This window comes from Scylla paramamosain, chromosome 31 (genome assembly GCF_035594125.1).
Source record: "Scylla paramamosain isolate STU-SP2022 chromosome 31, ASM3559412v1, whole genome shotgun sequence".
Classification (NCBI taxonomy): Eukaryota; Metazoa; Arthropoda; class Malacostraca; order Decapoda; family Portunidae; genus Scylla; species Scylla paramamosain.
This window is the reverse complement of record NC_087181.1, coordinates 4,413,085-4,431,986: the sequence shown is the minus strand read 5'-3', so window position 1 is coordinate 4,431,986 and position 18,902 is coordinate 4,413,085. Positions and strand designations below refer to the sequence as shown.

At 37.3% G+C, this 18,902-nt stretch overlaps 1 protein-coding gene across 6 annotated transcripts in view; it reads right to left on the bottom strand.

Moving 5' to 3' along the window:
• Nucleotides 1-18,902, bottom strand: part of LOC135116399 (uncharacterized) — a 294,907-nt gene that overhangs the window by 157,909 nt on the left and 118,096 nt on the right. For 4 of the 6 annotated variants that reach the window (XM_064033836.1, XM_064033838.1, XM_064033837.1 and 1 more), the window contains one exon: nucleotides 15,935-15,988. The exons of the other annotated variants lie outside the window; for them this stretch is intronic. In XM_064033836.1, coding sequence (XP_063889906.1) covers nucleotides 15,935-15,988 — 54 coding nt within the window. The remainder of the gene's footprint in view (nucleotides 1-15,934; nucleotides 15,989-18,902) is intronic. 6 annotated transcript variants of the gene reach the window in all.

The window sequence follows — 18,902 nt, the reverse complement described above, 5'->3', positions numbered from 1 at the left end:
ATTATCTTGGGAATAACAATTAGTACTAATACTCATTATTCTTTCTCTTATTCTTATTGAAGAGAGAGAGAGAGAGAGAGAGAGAGAGAGAGAGAGAGAGAGAGAGAGAGAGAGAGAGAGAGAGAGAGAGAGAGAGAGAGAGAGAGAGAGAGAGAGAGAGAGAGAGAGAGAGACCGTCAAGATAATGATGAGGACGATGACGAGAAACAGAGGGAATGAGTGGAACGATAAGTAAGTACTTAAAACGAACTTAACACTACTACCACCACCACCACCACCATCACTACCACCACCATCACCACCGCTGCCTCAGAATCCACACCAGGCCCTGATTTCCTGGTACTTGTACGTAGTGGAGTGTTTACATTAATTACCTTCAAAAGTGCTGGTAACGAAACAGAAAATGTTGTCCTCTTTGGAAGAAGACGTGGAGACAGTTGAAAAAATAAAGAGGTAGAAAAAAAAAGGTGAATGGGAAGAATCGATTAAAAAAATGAGCAATGAAAAGAAAATGAGGAAAAAGGTCATTTCAATATGCAAGCCAAAAGAAATACGTAATAACATAGTGAATAATGAAAACTAATGAAGGGAAATACATAAATGTGAAATATAATTAAAGAAAAACACTGAAAAGGGAAATAAGAGATTTAAAAGAGAAAACAAAAAAATAACAAGAGTAATGACAAATAATGAATATAAATAACACAAGGAAAAGTCGCATGAAAAAAATTGAATAAAAAAAAATAGGAATCAACAGTACAAGAGAATATAAAACGACAACAAAACAGAAAGCAAAAGAAAAAAAAAAATCGTAGAAAAGCAAAGAAAAAGAGACTTAAGCAAAACTCAGAAGAAAGACATCAGTAATTTCAAAAAAATTAATCCGTTTCATCCTTTCTCGCACCAAATGCATGATCGTGTTTTACCGCAATAGAACACCAATGTTAATAGAGAGAGGGAAAAGGAAAAAAAAAAAAAAAAAAAAAAAAAAACCGGCACAGGCATACTCTTCTTACTGTCGCAACATGTATGTACTCGTATGTAATAATGACTAACTCCCGTGAATGTAATCCAGTCAGTAGAGTTACGAAGGTTACAATAAGTTGATATGTGCCCTCCCCCTTCACTCTGGCCTTGTGGACCTCACACACAAGGACGCTAAATGGCAGCCATATCACATTATCTTATCCTGCATTACCCTTTCACATGTGCTGCCTTGCTTCGCCTTCCGCCTATAAATCAATTAACGTTCTATGAAGAATGAATTCCTCGGGGCTTATTACACGGCGATATCAAGGCAAATATGACCTTCTATCTATCTGTCTATCTATCTACTTATCTGTCTATCTAACTTTTATCTATCTACCTATCTATCTATCCATCCATCCATCTGTATCTCTATTTTCTCTCCTCATCCACTTAAACTGTACAAGGTTCCACTGTTAACTAAAGCGAGAGAGAGAGAGAGAGAGAGAGAGAGAGAGAGAGAGAGAGAGAGAGAGAGAGAGAGAGAGAGAGAGAGAGAGAGAGAGAGAGAGAGAGAGAGAGAGAGAGAGAGAGCATTTAATGAACTTTAAAAACTCTCCTCTCTCAACACACGAATAACGTTCCTCAGAAAAATCCCACACACGTTTTCTTTCCACAGATAAAATCCGAAATGACTTTTTTTCCCTCTTACAAAAAGAAAAAAAAAACTCTTATACTCACGTGCAACAATGTATACAATAAAGAAACAGCATAAAATAACAAAGTAATGTTAGAAAACAAAGGACAGTAAAAGTATATGTATTAGATATAAGTAATAAGCAGAGAATAAATAAATAAATAAAAAGACAAAATAACAATATAACATAAGGATACCGAAGTACAGTCTTGTCTCATAAAATGTCATAAGAAATAAATATGAAAGAAGGAACCGTCATATTTACTTTTTCATTGTATGTGTTCTTCAGCGCCAATGAAATGTCGTAAAAAATATATAGATTTTTATCTGAGGTGACAGGAAAGACACATTCTCTCTCTCTCTCTCTCTCTCTCTCTCTCTCTCTCTCTCTCTCTAAGTAGGCATCACCCATTTTTAGCACTTAATTTCATTTTTTTTTCCTTTCAATCTGCTACATATTTTCCCACTTTAGTGCTTTATTTCCTCATATTTTCCTTGTTCATTACCGCAGTTTTTTTTTTTTTCAAGTTACAGCATGCTATTTTCTTTCCTCACTTTCCTTTAAGCATGATGTCATTCTCCGAGTAACTTCAGGCACCTACTAATATTACATTACATTCTCTTCTTAATGTCACTTGTTCACTCCGGCTTATGTCTTTCAATGTTTTCTTTTTTTCACTTCTTTCTGTTAATTTCTGGCTTTTTTTTCTTTTTTGTGTGGTGCTATGACTGTCAATGTGTGTGTGTGTGTGTGTGTGTGTGTGTGTGTGTGTGTGTGTGTGTGTGTGTGTGTGTGTGTGTGTGTGTCAGCATGTATATACATTTACTTGTGTATACGTTTGAAGCTTTTTTTTTCATTCTTTTTTACTTTAAACTTTCTTTTTCAGTCTCTCCGATTTTATGTTTGTGTTTCTGTCTCTCTCTCTCTCTCTCTCTCTCTCTCTCTCTCTCTCTCTCTCTCTCTCTCTCTCTCTCTCTCTCTCTCTCTCTCTCTCCAATACATTCTTACTTTTAAAACTCTTCGTCAGCCTTCGGGAATCCTAAAACTGCAACAAACTGCCAGCAACACACTCAGTCCCTGTGCTTCCCTGAGCAGTAAAGGGCGGACGTTGTCATCTCCCGGCGTTACTCCTTCGAGACGCACAGGACAATATGTAAGTTCGTGTAGCGTCTTCATATTGACCGAAGAGATGAAGAATGTATGTCAGTACGTATATCAGTATATCTTTGACCTTCTGTCTGTCTTGTGTGGGTGGGTGTGTGATTGGTTGGGAGTCTCTGTCCCCAGCTTATGTCCAATTTTGTGCATTGTAAAATATCTGTTTGTCTGTCCGTTTGTCTATTATTTCACACACAAACACACACACACACACACACACACACACACACACACACACACACACACACACACACACACACACACAATATCTCAACATTTGCTTTTTACAAATGTCGCAAGAAAGAAAAAAGAAAGAGGAAGAATAATGTGCACGATATATATGTATGTGTATTGTGTTGCAAAACATCCAATCTCTCTCTCTCTCTCTCTCTCTCTCTCTCTCTCTCTCTCTCTCTCTCTCTCTCTCTCTCTCTCTCTCTCTCTCTCTCTCTCTCCATGGTTTAAACACAATTCCAGTGATCCACACAACAATATACAAAATTTATAATATGCATTTTTCATTTCTAGTAAGGTAATTCATAGAGTAGCAGGAGAATTGTGTGTATTTTTGGCGATAGGAAAGTGTGTGTGTGTGTGTGTGTGTGTGTGTGTGTGTGTGTGTGTGTGTGTGTGTGTGTGTGTGTGTGTGTGTGTGTGTGTGTGTGTGTGTGTGTGTGTGTGTGTGTGTGTGGGCGCCTCTGTCTGCAACTTGATTCACAGATAGGAGGAATAATTTTTTTTATGTGTCTTTTTTGTTTTATAATGTTTTGCTTTCCTTTGTTTCTCTAGGTTTATATGTAAAATCTCTCTTTTTTATCCATTGCTCGTGTGTAAGTTACCAAACATGAACATACAAATATTTTCGTTATGCGAAATTCAGTCTGTCTGCCTCAAAGTTTCTGATATTTTTCTATTTGTAATGATTCTATATATGAATGTTTGTTTACTATTTCACTTGGCATATGCACCCATCAGTCAGTGTGTCTATGTGTCTTTGTCTGTCCTGCTTTCTGAATGTCTGATGTGCTGGCTGACTCTCTAATGTCATTTCCTTCTAACATAGTACATACCTTTATTTATCTTAGTTTGTTTACCATGATTTACAGTTGCATTTCTATATGTTCTGTCCATCAATATACAGCTAATTTCTCTCTTTATCTGATTCATCGCTTACACTTCCACTTTCTTCTTATTTGTTTATGTATATTGCTCTTCAACCATCCTGTGTTTCTTCACTTACCTACCCATTCGTCGATGTTTTATCTGTATATCTCTCCCTATCTAATACTTCCACCTTCTTATCAATCAACGGGAATTTATCAATATATTTTCCCACCTATGTACTATTATCCCTGTCTATCTGTCTATCTGTCTATTTATCTAATCTATTTTCTACTTACTGAACTGTCTATCTTCCCATCTATATATATTTATATCTACTTATATACCTATTCATTTATTCATGTATCTATCAATCTATCTATCCATCCATCTGTCCATCTATATATCAATCTATTTATCAGCCAGTCGATCTATTTAACCATTTACCCATCCAGCCATCTATCTGTAAATCTACCTGTTCAACCAGATACCTATTCATTAATCAATTCGTCAGACCAATAACACATTTCTCTATCTGCGCCTGAACATACTCACCGACCCATCTCCCCGCTCACCGCCACTGTACCGAGATAATGCACCCTCAATACACTCCTATACTCGGCGGCGGCTAGGCAACGCTATTTCGACATGTTCCACTAAGCATCCCTGCTTATAAGGGGAGACAAGGCCCTGCTAATGCTACGGGACTGGAGGAGGAGGGGGAGGAAGAGGAGGGGCGTCTGTTGCAAGCATTATGTCGGCGAAAGGAAGGATGGAACGTAAGGGAGAGAGGATGAAGGATGGTGGAGCGAGGGAAGAGAAGAGAGGAATTCTTGAAAATGGGAGATGTTGAGAGTGAAGTGTGGTGGTAGTGATGGTAGTAGTAGTAGTAGTAGTAGTAGTAGTAGTAGTAGTAGTAGTAGTAGTAGTAGTAGTAAAAGTAGTAGTAGTAGTAGTAGTAGTAGTAGTAGTAGTAGTAGTAGTAGTAGTAGTAGTAGTAGTAGTAGTAGTAGTAGTAATAGTAGTAGTAGTAGTAGTAGTAGTAGTAGTAGTAGTAGTAGTAGTAGTAGTAGTAGTAGTAGTGGTGGTGGTTGTGGTGGTATAGTTCGTAATTTTTCTGTTCCTCCTTCTTAGAGTGAATTGTAGATTTTTTTCACTCTACTAAAAATTGTATTTTTTTTTTTTTTTTGTCTTTTGCACAAAATAGAAAAAAAATCAACATTTCCGAAAAGACGGTATTCAAAAGAAAGTAAGCTTCTTCACTTGTCTTATTCATTATGACGTAACATTCTGAGGTAATTTGTGCGTCCAAAGGCACAGACAAAGGGGTGTTTGAAGTGGATGTTTTTACTAATGCTGTTATTACCCTCCTCCTCCTCCTCCTCCTCCTCCTCCTTTTTTTGCATAGGAATAATAATAGAATCTCACTTCATTCTTTCCAATCAAAACGCAGCTAGTTTTTCCCACACAGCGCGATGGTTTTCCCACGCCAGCACAAGCACGAGGGCGTGTCGGTTTGGCAGTCATACACTGCTCTAGCTTACTTTACTAAAGGGTAGATAATCTAAATTAATTCCAAAGCGATATGTAAAGACCTGTGGGAGTGTTTGTTTTGGTTATCCTATGTAATCACATGTTGTAATCCTCATTTTCTTCGTCCGCATTCTCCTGTTATTGATCAACTTTGTGATTTTAAGAACTAGAGGTCAAAGTTGCAGGCGATAACCTGTGTATCCAGCCCTAAAGGGAAAGGTACACAAACACAGTGACCGAAGCTGTGGCCTGATTGACTGCCGCCTCCCTGGAAAGCGCAACGCAAGGATTCTGCACCACCCCTCAACAACCAAACTGTGCCTTCACCTGCGCTACGCACACACCACATCACACAACTATCATGCAGTTACACTCTCCCTCACAAACAAAAGTAGACAGACCACAACTCTTTCCCTCACTATTCTCTCAAGTTCTCTGTGGTTTTTCTATACCACGTGGTATCAATTCCTGTATCTTGTCAGCTTCTGCTGGAGAGATTGGTGGGGAGGAACCTTCTGTACTATCCTGTATCTCCCAATAATAGTTAATGTAGAATAATTATCCAAACAGCCTCGTCAGTAACTCAAGGTTTGGTCTTCCGTTGCATTCCTTTGTATTCTTTTGTGTTCTTTTCTCCTCCTCCTCCTCCTCCTCCTCCTCCTCCTCCTTCTCCTCCTCCTCCTCCTCCTGCCTGCTGCTGGATGTGATGGCTCATGAATAACATGTGAATATGTTCTTAAACCACTCACTGAAATCATAATTCGAGCTGAGAGAGAGAGAGAGAGAGAGAGAGAGAGAGAGAGAGAGAGAGAGAGAGAGAGAGAGAGAGAGAGAGAGAGAGAGAGAGAGAGAGATTCATGGCAAAAAGTAAATTCTCTCATACAAATGCACCACATTAAGCGCCTCCAGCGTAAGACTGTATAATTATCAGGCAGGAAGCGCGGCAGTAAACACGTCAAGTCTATGGAGAAGGCAGGGCGTGTTTCACTTGCTGGTCTTGCCTCTCACTTTTTTAATATACGTTTTCTTTTTTTGCTTTTCTTTTTTTTCCTTGCATGGATTGACAAGGTGTGGAATAATAGTAAGAAAATACAAATTATACAAAAACTGAATTGGTGTCACTCCAGATAATAATCCTGCTCTTTACTACAACAACAACGACAACAACAACAAAAACAACAACAACTACTACTACTACTACTACTACTACTAGTAGTAGTAGTAGTAGTAGTAGTAGTAGCAGTAGTAGTAGTAGTAGTAGTAGTAGTAGTAGTAGTACTACTACTACTACTACTAGAAGTAGTAGTAGCAGTAGTAGTAGTAGTAGTAGTAGTAGTAGTAGTAGTAGTAGTAGTAGTAGTAGTAGTAGTAGTAGTAGTAGTACTACTACTACTAGAACATGGCGGCTGTGTTTACAAAACAAACAAGGAGCTCCTCAAGTAATCCTGCATTGTAAGGATACCAGATCATCTACTGACGTCTGACTACCTACACAAGTCACTTAAGTACCCAGCCAACATTGTAGAGAGTTGAGAGAGTAGGGGTGTTTGGACTTTAACTGATATATAGTAAGACATTTGAATCACAGTTCTAAACCCCCCCCTCGACCCGTTGGCTGAGTTCTGCGCATGCGCAGTGCTGATTTGACGTCACGAAGCATATCTCACACTCAGTTGCCATCTTTCGCCACCTCACTATGGATTCAGCTACTATTACAAAGTTGCTTGAGTCGCAGGAGAGGGCATATAAGAATGCCATGGATGTAGTGGTGAAAAGCTTCACAGAGAGAGTACATAAACTTGAAGACAATGTCTCAGATCTAACTGCCAGCCTTGAGTTTAGTCAAAAAGAAATTGACTCACTCAAAACAAGTATCAAAACTTATGAAGCAGAACGTGTTGCCAACAAAGCTACAATAGATAAGCTCTCTCAAGATATTAATTCCACCCAAATCAAGATCAAAGACATGGAAGACCGCATCAACTGCCAGGAGGACTATAGCAGAAGGAACAATATTCGAATCAGCGGTGTGGAAGAGCAGAGCAGTGAGCAAACCTGGGAGCAGACAGCGGCAGTGGTGTCTTCCCTACTGAAGGATAAGATGCAGATGCCAGGTTTGGAGTTAGAAAGGGCCCACCGGGTAGGACAACGCAGAGACGGCAAGCCTCGTCCTATCGTGGCGCGTTTCTCCCGCTTTTGCGATCGAGAGGCGGTCATGAGGAGTGCGAGGAAGCTGCGAGGGACCAATGTTTACCTTAATGATGACTTATGCGCTGCTTCACAAACTATCAAGAACGCTCAAATTCCGCTGATGAAACAGGCAAGGGCACAGGGGAAAATTGCCTATTATAGGCATACAAAACTCATCATAAGGGACAGGTTTGACACTAGGATAGCACAAAATCAGCCACATCAAGCTCAAGACTCCTCTGTCTCCAGCCAAGACCATCAACGTGGGGCTACAGCCGCAATCGAGGATCGCTCACTACACGATGATTCAGCAATGGGAGCCGTGGCTAGGCATGGTTCTGCTGTGGGTGGCACTGCTGGCGAGAGGGTTGGTAAGGTGGAACAGAGTGGTGGGGCGCAAGCTTTCCCACCTCTCCCCGCGCCAACCGACCATGCTGGTTCGCCTGCCGCACGAGCTTCCAGCTTGCGGCCCCAGGAGAACAGGAAAAATCCAAAAAGAAGTGTGAAGAAGTGAATCCCTAGGAAAGTAAAGTAATGTCACTCACTTGAACAATGGCTGCCAATAGCTATCTACCATTTCATTCCATCAGTAATAACGAGTTGGAAAGACTAAATAGCAGTGACACAGTGTATAGGAACTATTTGTGTATTAATGGGCTAGACCAGATTTTATTTAATCCGCTCAACCTAGAACAAGAGATTAATTGTACTATCAACGATGCCTTGATTTTTAATATAGATAACATTACTCAGAAATTTTCAAAATACATTTACTTAGATGATCTGAAAACAAAACTGAAAGAAACTGATGTATTTTCTGTATTAAGTATGAATATAAGAAGCTTAGCAAGTAATCTTCAAATATTAACTGATCAGTGTTTGCCTGAGGAAAACAGTGTTGATATTATGGGATTCTCAGAGACCAGGCTTGACAGTAATATAGAAAACTTATATCAGTTAAAAGGATACAACATGTTTACAATGAACAGAGACAGGAAAGGAGGAGGTGTGTGTATATATGTTTCTAGTATACACAAGTCTTGTATTATAAAGGAGTGTTGTTTAATGGAACAGTTCTTAGAGTGTATATGTGTGGAAGTGAGTAGAGGTAAGAACACCAATTTGTTTGCATCTGTTTATAGGCCACCAAAGGGGAATTTGCAGGATTTTTTCAATGCATTAAAGAAAATTTTTGATATTGCAGCGACAAAAAGATACAGTGAAACTTATTTTCTCGGAGACTGGAATTTAGATCTACTAAAAACAAATGAACCTGGAGTGCGAGAATTTATGAATTTGATGTATTCACATGGTTGTTTTCCATTGACAACAAAACCTACAAGAGTAACTGATAATTGCACTTCACTAATAGACCATATTTGGACCTCTCATTTTGGAAACAACATAAATAATTACATAATTTATACTGATGTATCAGATCATTTTGCAGTTTATTCACAGTTTAAGAAAATGCTGATGTATTCGTAGAAAAAAGAATTTTTTCAGACAGGAATATAAGTTTATTTACTGAACAAGTAGCAAATGAAAACTGGTTCGAAATATCAAATACAAAATAATGCAAACGATGCATTTGAGAAATTTTATGCGTTATATAGACATAAATTTTATTCTTGTTTTCCAGTAAAGAATGTTAAAGTCGTTGATAAACACAGCAGAAATCCTTACATTACTACTGCATTAAGAAATAGCATAAAGGAGAAACACAGACTCGAAAGACTTGCATCAAAATGGCCAATGACATATGGGCCAAGATATAAAAGCTATAGAAACCAGCTAGTAACCTTGCTGCGTGTTGCAAAAAACAAATACTATCAGGATAAACTTAAGAACCAACAAGGAAACAGTAAATCGATATGGAACACATTAAATAGTCTATTGGGAAGAAATAACAATAAAAGTACAATTGAAATTAAATTGAAAAATAATAATGACTACACTGCTAATGTTTTTAATGATCACTTTCTGAAAAAGACTGAATCCTCACAACAACAAACAGCTACACCACAAAATTCCCACCGTCAGTTTCTCAACAATCCTGCAAACATTTCACTTTACTTGTGCCCTGTTACTAGAGAAGAAATAAATATGTATTTAAGCAATCTAAAAACAAACACTGCTCCAGGATATGATGAAATTCCACCTAGACTGCTAAAGATTACATCACAGTACATTGATATACCTCTGACCCACATTATTAATCTCTGTTTTCAGCAAGGTTGTTTTCCCGACAAACTTAAAATAGCTAAAGTGATTCCAATATTTAAGTCGGGTGATGTTGACGATGAAAATAATTATAGACCAATATCTATATTACCATCTATTAGCAAGATATTTGAAAAAGCTATTGTTCAAAGATTAAGGAGGTTCCTGGAAGATTTTGATCTAATATCAAATAATCAGTTCGGTTTTCGTAATAACATGTCAACTGAAAAAGCCATAATGCAATTTACAAGTAAAATTTACAGTAATTTGGAAAGGAAACGTTATGTAGCAGGCATATTCTTAGACCTTTCGAAAGCCTTTGATACACTGAATCATGCAATTTTACTTGATAAGCTCTACAATAGTGGAGTAAGAGGAACACCATTAAAATTATTAGAAAGTTATCTAACTAATAGGAAACAATCAGTATACTGTAATAAAAAATCATCACAACTAAAAGTTATTCACACAGGAGTTCCTCAAGGGTCAATACTGGGCCCATTGCTCTTTTTGACATATATAAATGATATCTCTAATGCCTCTGAAAAATTTAATTATGTATTATTTGCCGATGATACAAATCTTCTTTTACATGATGATAACTTAAATAATTTGCATACTGCCTTGAATACTGAATTAGAGAAAATTAGTAAATGGGTATCTGCTAACAAATTAAAGGTAAATGTTACAAAAACAAATTATATATTATTTCAAAATCGATCTGTGGAACATAGAATGAGGACAGTTTATATGGAAGGATGTGAATTGAAAAGGGTTTCATGTACAAAATTTTTAGGGGTTTTAATTGATGAGAATTTAAACTGGAAAAACCATATACAGTCACTCTGTTTGAAATTGTCAAAAATTTGTGGGGTATTGTACAAAATTCGTCGTAACCTAACAATTGATGCCTTGAAAAATCTATATTACTCACTATGTTATCCTCATTTTATATATTGTTTATCATTATGGGGTTGTACATGGCCTTCAGTTGTAAAAGAAATTATTGTAATGCAGAAAAAGATTTTAAGAACCATTACATTCAAAAGAAAACATGATTCCACACAGTTTTTGTTCACTGAATTGAAATTACTGAAATTTGATTACCTATTGCAATACTTTTGTCTTTTATCTGTTTATAATGACTTAAATGAAATTAGGAGTACCAGGAAATTGTTTAGATATATTCATCATAGCCAAGGAACTAGAGGAAATAATATCAACTTGATTTGTCCACAACATAGAACAACATTGTATAAATTTTCAATACATTGCTTTGGACCTACGTGTTGGAACGTTTTACCTGATGATTTGAAGACTATAACTAATTTCAATATATTCAAAAGTAAACTTAAAAAACATTTTCATAAATTGCAAAGTCTATCAATTAATGCACAATAATGTCAAATGCAGTTCTTTTTTTTTTTATGGAAAGGTGTGATTATTAATGTCATGATTGTCTGTAGGATGTAAGTTTTTGTCTTAAATTGTTTGTAATATAATTATTAATCTTAATTTATTACCTATTGCCGTCATGGAAACATGTATTACTGTAATTAATCTATGTCATGTCTGCTTAAGAGCTTAGCTCAGCAGACTAATGCCTCAACAATACCTGTACATAACTGTTCATTGTATATACTGGTGATATGGCAATAAACTAAACTAAAAACTAAACTACTACTACTACTACTACTACTACTACTACTACTATTACTACTATTACTATTACTATTACTATTACTATTACTAACCTAACCTAACCTAACCTAACCTAACCTAACCTAACCTAGTCCTAGTACCCTATTTATCCTGTTTCTAGCCTCTATGCATTATTTTCCTACACGGAGTTCACAGCTAACTATAACTCCTAAATCTTTCTCGTACACTGTAACTACCAGAGATTGTTCGTTTAATGTGTACCTACTGTGTGGGTTTCCTCTACCTACGCTAAGTACTTTACATTTATTGATACTAAATTGCATTTGCCATATGTCCGTCCATTCATTCATCCTAAATCTGCCTGCAAGGCGAAGGCACCCGTTTCTGATCTAATTAATCTATCTTTGTGTCATCCGCAAATTTACTAACATCACTACTAATTCCACTAACCAAGGCATTGATATATATTAGAAATAACAATGTCCCTAATACTGATCCCTGTGGCACCCCACTGATTACAATGTCATGGCCTCACTCGGATTTCGAGCCGTTTATTACAACTCTTTCTCGCCTGTCGCTAAGCCATGACCCTATCCAGCCTAACACCTTCCCATCTATCCCGTGTGCCCTAACCTTTCTCAGGAGCCTTTCATGGGGTACCTTGTCAAATGCTTTACTAAAGTCCAGATACAAGATATCATAACTATCACCATTATCTACTGCCTCGTACTCTTTACGGTAAAAACTTAATAAGTTTATCATGCAAGACTTCTTCTTCGTGAAGCCATGCTGTGATTAATTTATCAAGTTATGTTTGTCTAAATGTTCCCTAATGTTCCTCGCTCTTATTAACTCTAATATTTTACCTATAACTGAATTTAAGCTGACAGATCTATAGTTAGACGCTAAAGTTTTATCTCCTTTCTTAAAGATGGGTACTACATTAGCCTGCTTCCACATTACTGGTACCTCACCTGACTCAAGTGATTTCCTAAAGACAGAGACTAACAGCTCACTAATAACCTCTTTGCATTCCTTAAGTACTCTGGGATATATTTCATCTGGTCCTGGTGTCTTGAACTTTTTTTAGCCTATCTATCTCCTGTTCCACTATCTCTCTACTTATGGAAATATCTGTGATCTTCTCATTCTCATCTGCTCTAAACATATGTTCACTATCTGGCATATCCTGCATGTTTTCCTGGGTGAAGACAGATGAAAAATACTCATTCAGAATTTTACTAATCTCCTCCCCAGAACTAACCAGTTCCCCATCTGCTGCCTGTAATGGACCTATAGTATCCTTATTCTTCGTCCTCTATTCGTGATAAAATCCCTTGGGGGTCCGTCTTCACATGGCTGGCTACACTTAATTCATAATTGCCGTTAGCTTTCCTCGTTAACTTCCTGACTGTTCTAACTAATTCATTATATTGTGACCTTAAAACTTCTTCACCTGCCCTTAATGTCTTATATATACTTCTCTTCCACCCTATATAATGTTTTAACCTAGCAGTCATCCATTTAGGATAATTTTTCTGTGATCTTATTGCCCTATACGGGATATATGCTAACTGACCTGTATGAACTTTATCTACGAAATATTTATACAATTCATCTACATTTACTTCACCTAATTCCCTCATCTCGGCCCCTACCATCCTCTCTACTCGCTCATCTACTCGCCTCGACCTCACCTCTCTCATTTCAGCATGACCTGACATTCCACCATACTCACACCCATATACCCCTCCCTCTCTCCTCCGCCCCTTCGGAACACATCTTACCTCCTCTTGTCCTACACCCTCACACCTCACCTCACCTCTCACATCTTGCCTTATCTCTCTCAACTCCGTCCCGGACCTGACCTCACCCTTCATCCGTTGCCAGTCAACTCCTTGGAGGTACCTTTTTAATTCCTCAAATTCTGCTCTCCTAAAGTCAGGTATTTTACTAGTGTTATTGCTTCTAAAAGTTTCTTCCCATTTTAAATTGTATCTAATTTCCCTATGGTCAATGTTACCTAGCTGTCCTCCAACCTCTACCTGCGTGACTGCTTCCTCCCTGTTAGTAAGAATTAAATCTAGAATATTATTCCCCCTTGTGGGTTCTACGACTACCTGTTTTAAAAAATTATCCTGAATTACCTTAAAAAATTTTGCTTCCTTGTTACCCACCATCAGACTCCAGTCGATATTCCTAAAATTAAAATCTCCTACCACACATACCTGACTGTGCCTGCCTGCTCTATTTATTTCCTGCCACAGTGAGGTGTTAATTTCCTTTGTACTGGTCGGTGATCTGTACACTACTCCCACTACTGTACATTGCTGTACTACTACTGCTTTCCTATCTGTTTTAAATCTACTGTTAATACAACACTGTAATGTGTCCCTAACGTATAACGCGACGCCTCCTCCTCTCCTGTTTTCCCTATCTTTATAGAACAATGTATAACCATCTATCTTGACCTCTGGATTAAATACTTTTCCTCACATATCTAACCAAGTTTCAGTTAAAGCAATGATATCAAATTTCTCTACACACACTATTCTTCTAAGCAACTCTGTTTTATTCAAAATACTGCTACATTTTGTGTGGTAAATACTTAAGCTATTTCTCACCTTCCCTGAGCTAGCTACCTTTCTAGATTTAACTCATTTCTCCTATGTTTACTCCTCACAACACCTTCTTCCCACAACCCTTTCCCGTATATGAAGTGAGTTATGGCAAATAATTGGCGCATTTTGTGCACTCGAGCTCGATCTGTAGTGATGAGGCGATAGTTGCGCGAGTTGCGAGGCAGAAACCTTCGCCCACATGCCGATAAATCGAAATATGCAAAATACAGCAAAAAAAGGTGACTCTGACGAAGAAATTAAATAAAATAACAAAGATACGCCTTCAAAAGTTACCAAGAAGTATTTCCGAAAAAAAAATCGAAACTTTTATATACGATGGACATCAAAAGGTGCTCCTGGCCAAATCATCGTTGTGCCCTCCAGGGCCAGGCGGGAGCGGTGGGGTGTACAGATGTGCGGTAACAAAAATAGAGCCCCCTCGCTCCGCTACGGGAATGATCCCTCCAAAGATATTAAATACGTTACTAAATGATTAAGAAAATCATGAATTATCTTTCATTCGCTGACAAGGAAAATAAAAACGTGAGGAAAACTAATATTTTCAGAAATCTACAACGACGAGCCTCTAAAAAAAGGGAGACAAATAGTGTGGGCCGGCTCTAGTCATCAAGGCCCACGTCACCTTGACTTTTCAAGGCGACAATCAACACACACAGAGACAAATAAGAACACTTCACAGAACTATACAAGCTTTCCTCTCTTTGATTTTACTTGAATAAAGCTGCAACAAAGGTTATGACGCTAAAAAGTTACCTTAGGTTAGGTCACAAATATCATGGTGGTGGCGCTTCCCGGGAAATCAGAGTTAAAAATAATATCAATACCAATTGAACAAAGAAAATATAAATATCTTTTCTCCATAGAAGGAGAGTTTTTTTTTCTTTTTTACGTGGAAACCAAATTCACACTAAATGAAATGTGTTACAGTAATAGTTTCCAAGGACACTTTATCATAACGTGCAAAATAGTATTAATCTACATAACGGTAAAACACACTAAAGGATAAATAGACATATAAACTAGAAGATCTGATATTTGTTACCTAAAAAAGACCTCAAGTGAATATTCCCATTATTGTGGAAAGTTTTTTGTAAGTGCATCTTTCCTTTCTTCACTCATATATACGTACATACAATAAAAAAAAATAAATATATATATATATATATATATATATATATATATATATATATATATATATATATATATATATATATATATATATATATATATATATATAAAACGAACGCAAAAATGACTGCTAATTGTTAGGTTTCAATTGAATCTCTAAGTAAATATTTATACCAAAAAGATGACACCATTATAGAAAACATATGATTTCGTATCCTTCTTTTCTCTATGCATAAATTAAAATAAGCACACGAAGACTGGAATACAAAAATTATAGTTTTGAAAAAGATTCTCGGTTAATCCTCAAAGGACTTTTTTCCCTGTAAGATGTTGCAATGAACATTATAGACTAAATTTACATTCTGTCTTCTTTCATATATATACCCTAGGAAGGCAGAAAAATGGGAGACAAAAACAACGCATTGGAAAAAGGTTTAAACTAATCCTTCAATGGATAACACTACTGACACGATACCATGGAAGCACATCCTTTCTTTCCTTCACAGATTCGTGGGAAGCTGACAGGAGAAAGGCAGGCAACAGTGACAGGTTTCCGTTGACATGAATAAAAAAAAAAAGTTTAACAGCGAGATCAAAATAGAGGGCACATGATGTAATGAAGCAGGTACTCACTTTCCTCCTGCATGTGTTGGGAGTGTTCACCGCGGCACCACCTGCCATCCTTTCCTGAAAATATCAAAACATCCACATAAAAAAGTGATGCAGCTTCACTATTCTAATAAGAGCTAAAAATGAATCATCATAAACAGAACCACCAGAAATCCTTTACTGCATGAGTTAACAACATACACATGAACAAAAGAGGAAAGAATAAATACTGAACAAAAACACGAAATGTCATAAATAAAACGTGTCAAATTCCTCCAAGCAAGAACACATGGATACATGGAAAACAACACTGAAAACAGAACACACTTCAAACGCTGAGAATGTTATATATGCACAACAGCTGCAACAAAATAAAACGAACAAACACCATTACATATATAACAAGATCAAATAAGAAAATAAAAAGAAGCAAAAATAATAAATGTAAAGCTTGCCAACATTCAGCGGTGTCTAGAATATGAAGGTGGTAGTTAAGTGAGACTGAAGAGGAGGAGCACAAGTCATGCTGCGATTGATGCATGAAGGCAATCAAGGGAGAGGGTCGCACAGAGGAGGCGGGACGCAAGGCGCCTTCAGGCCAGTCACTGCTGGTGTCCCTCGCCTCCCCTTCCTGCCTCGCTGCGAGGTGAAGGGGCCACTACCACCGCTGCCTCAACACTTACACTACCTTTGCGTCTCAACACTGAAATGCTTCAATGAATGGGAATGAACGGGAAAGTAATGGTCACTTAGAATTGCTTATAACAAGTACATGTTACTAAGTGTTGTAAATCAATCTGTCTGTCTGCGTCTGTCTGTTTATCTCTGCCTCACATGTTCACTATAATGCTCTGTAAGAATGAGCATCCCAATCTCTGTTGCTTTGTTGCAGCGCATCTATTTGTATTAATGTTGTGTGTGTGTGTGTGTGTGTGCGTGTGGTGTAACATTACGAGTGGAACAATATTTACGAGTATGGGTCAGTAGGTCTGTCTTCTGGTATATTTAGTAGTTTTAGGAAATCAATGACAACTACGTATTGTGCACGAAAAATGGCATACCGTAAATACGAGGCCATGAGATAAAAATATAGTTAGGTCACTATGTTTGCATTTTCTTCGCTTACAGTAATTGTTATCACGAAAGAATATACGAGTGACGGAAGAGGCATACGTTTATATTGTGCAAACATTATGCTGTATTAATATCCCACTGACTAATTCAGTTAGACTTTTGGTTAAGTACTCACTGCAGGGCACGGTAAACTATTTATTAAAGTATTTTACAAAAAAATTGTGAAAATATATTCATTGTAATGAAATATTCCAGTTTCTGCCGCTATTTAAAACTACTTTGTCCATGTCTGTGCCTGCCCGCACATCCATCTGTCCCTCTGTCTATTTGTCTGTCTGTCTGTCTGCTTCCTTGCCTTCTATTTTTGCCTGCCTGCCTGTCTGCCTGCTTCTTTGCCTGCCTATCCTCTTCAAGTTAGCCTGACTATTTCCCTGTCACCCTGTCTGTCTGCCTGCTTTCTTTCTTTCTTTTTTGTATGTCCATCCACCTCTTTCCCCGCAAGTTAGTCTTTCTGCCTCTTTGCTTGCTTGCTTGCTTGCTTGCCTCCCTGCCTGTCTGTTTGCCCGTCTGCCTTCCTGCCTACCTGTCCCCCTCCCCCCCCCCCCTCTCTCTCTCTCTCTCTCTCTCTCTCTCTCTCTCTCTCTCTCTCTCTCTCTCTCTCTCTCTCTCTGATGATTATCTAAACAAGTCAAAACATTATTTAAACCACTACTACGAAATACCAAGGTACTTGAAGGCTTGTCTGTAAGTGGTATCAGTGTGAACAGGTTACATCACGCTCCTATACAATCATGATTTACGCAGCACACCCTCCATAGTAGGTTGGCAGGCACTTCCCACACGTTAAGGAGTCCTTCTTCATTTCGCTCTCTAATTTAAACTTCTTTATACAAATGAAATTAAACTTCGGGATTTAAATGGTCACTTTCTTTCTTAGCGCATAAACAAAAATGTCCTTCACAAATATAACGAAAATATTTATATTAAAAAAAAAACAATAATAATATTCGAGCCACGCTCCACAGTAACGAAAGCTTTCATAGATATAGGAAAATATTGCAAAGGTCGCACTGAAATATTATTTATCACCGTACAACTACCATACCTAATTCCCGGGAGCAGACTCATGCAGGATAGAAAAAGATGAAACACCAATAAATACTGGTAGAGAGTCATGAGAACATGCCAATTCATCAACGAACTCCCGAGAGAGAGAGAGAGAGAGAGAGAGAGAGAGAGAGAGAGAGAGAGAGATATATATATATATATATATATATATATATATATATATATATATATATATATATATATATATATATATATATACATATATATACATACATATATATATATATATATATATATATATATATATATATATATATATATATATATATATATATATATATATATATATATATATATATATATATATATACATATATATATATATATATATATATATATATATATATATATATATATATATATATATATATATATATATATATATATATATAACAGAGAAAAGGAAGGATAAAATGAAAAACAGGAATATAAGGGTGACGGCAGGCAGGCAGGCAGGCACTCAGGGAGGCAGGAAGGAAGGAAGGAAGGAAGGAAGGAAGGAAGGAAGGAAGGAAGGAAGGAAGGAAGGAAGGAAGGAAGGAAGGAAGGAAGGAAGGAAGGAAGGAAAAAAACAAAAACAAGTATCAATATAATAAACATAATAAATAATAATAAATATTAACAAAAATAATGACAGGGAGATACATTACATTGCACGTGTATCTAAGAGTGAACATTACTCACGGCTCACCAGCACTCCCCGGCACACAGCTAATCCTTGCGCTAGTGAGGGTCTGAGGAGGAAAGACGCTTACTTTCCCTTGGCTTACAAACGAAAGCGTGCTCTACC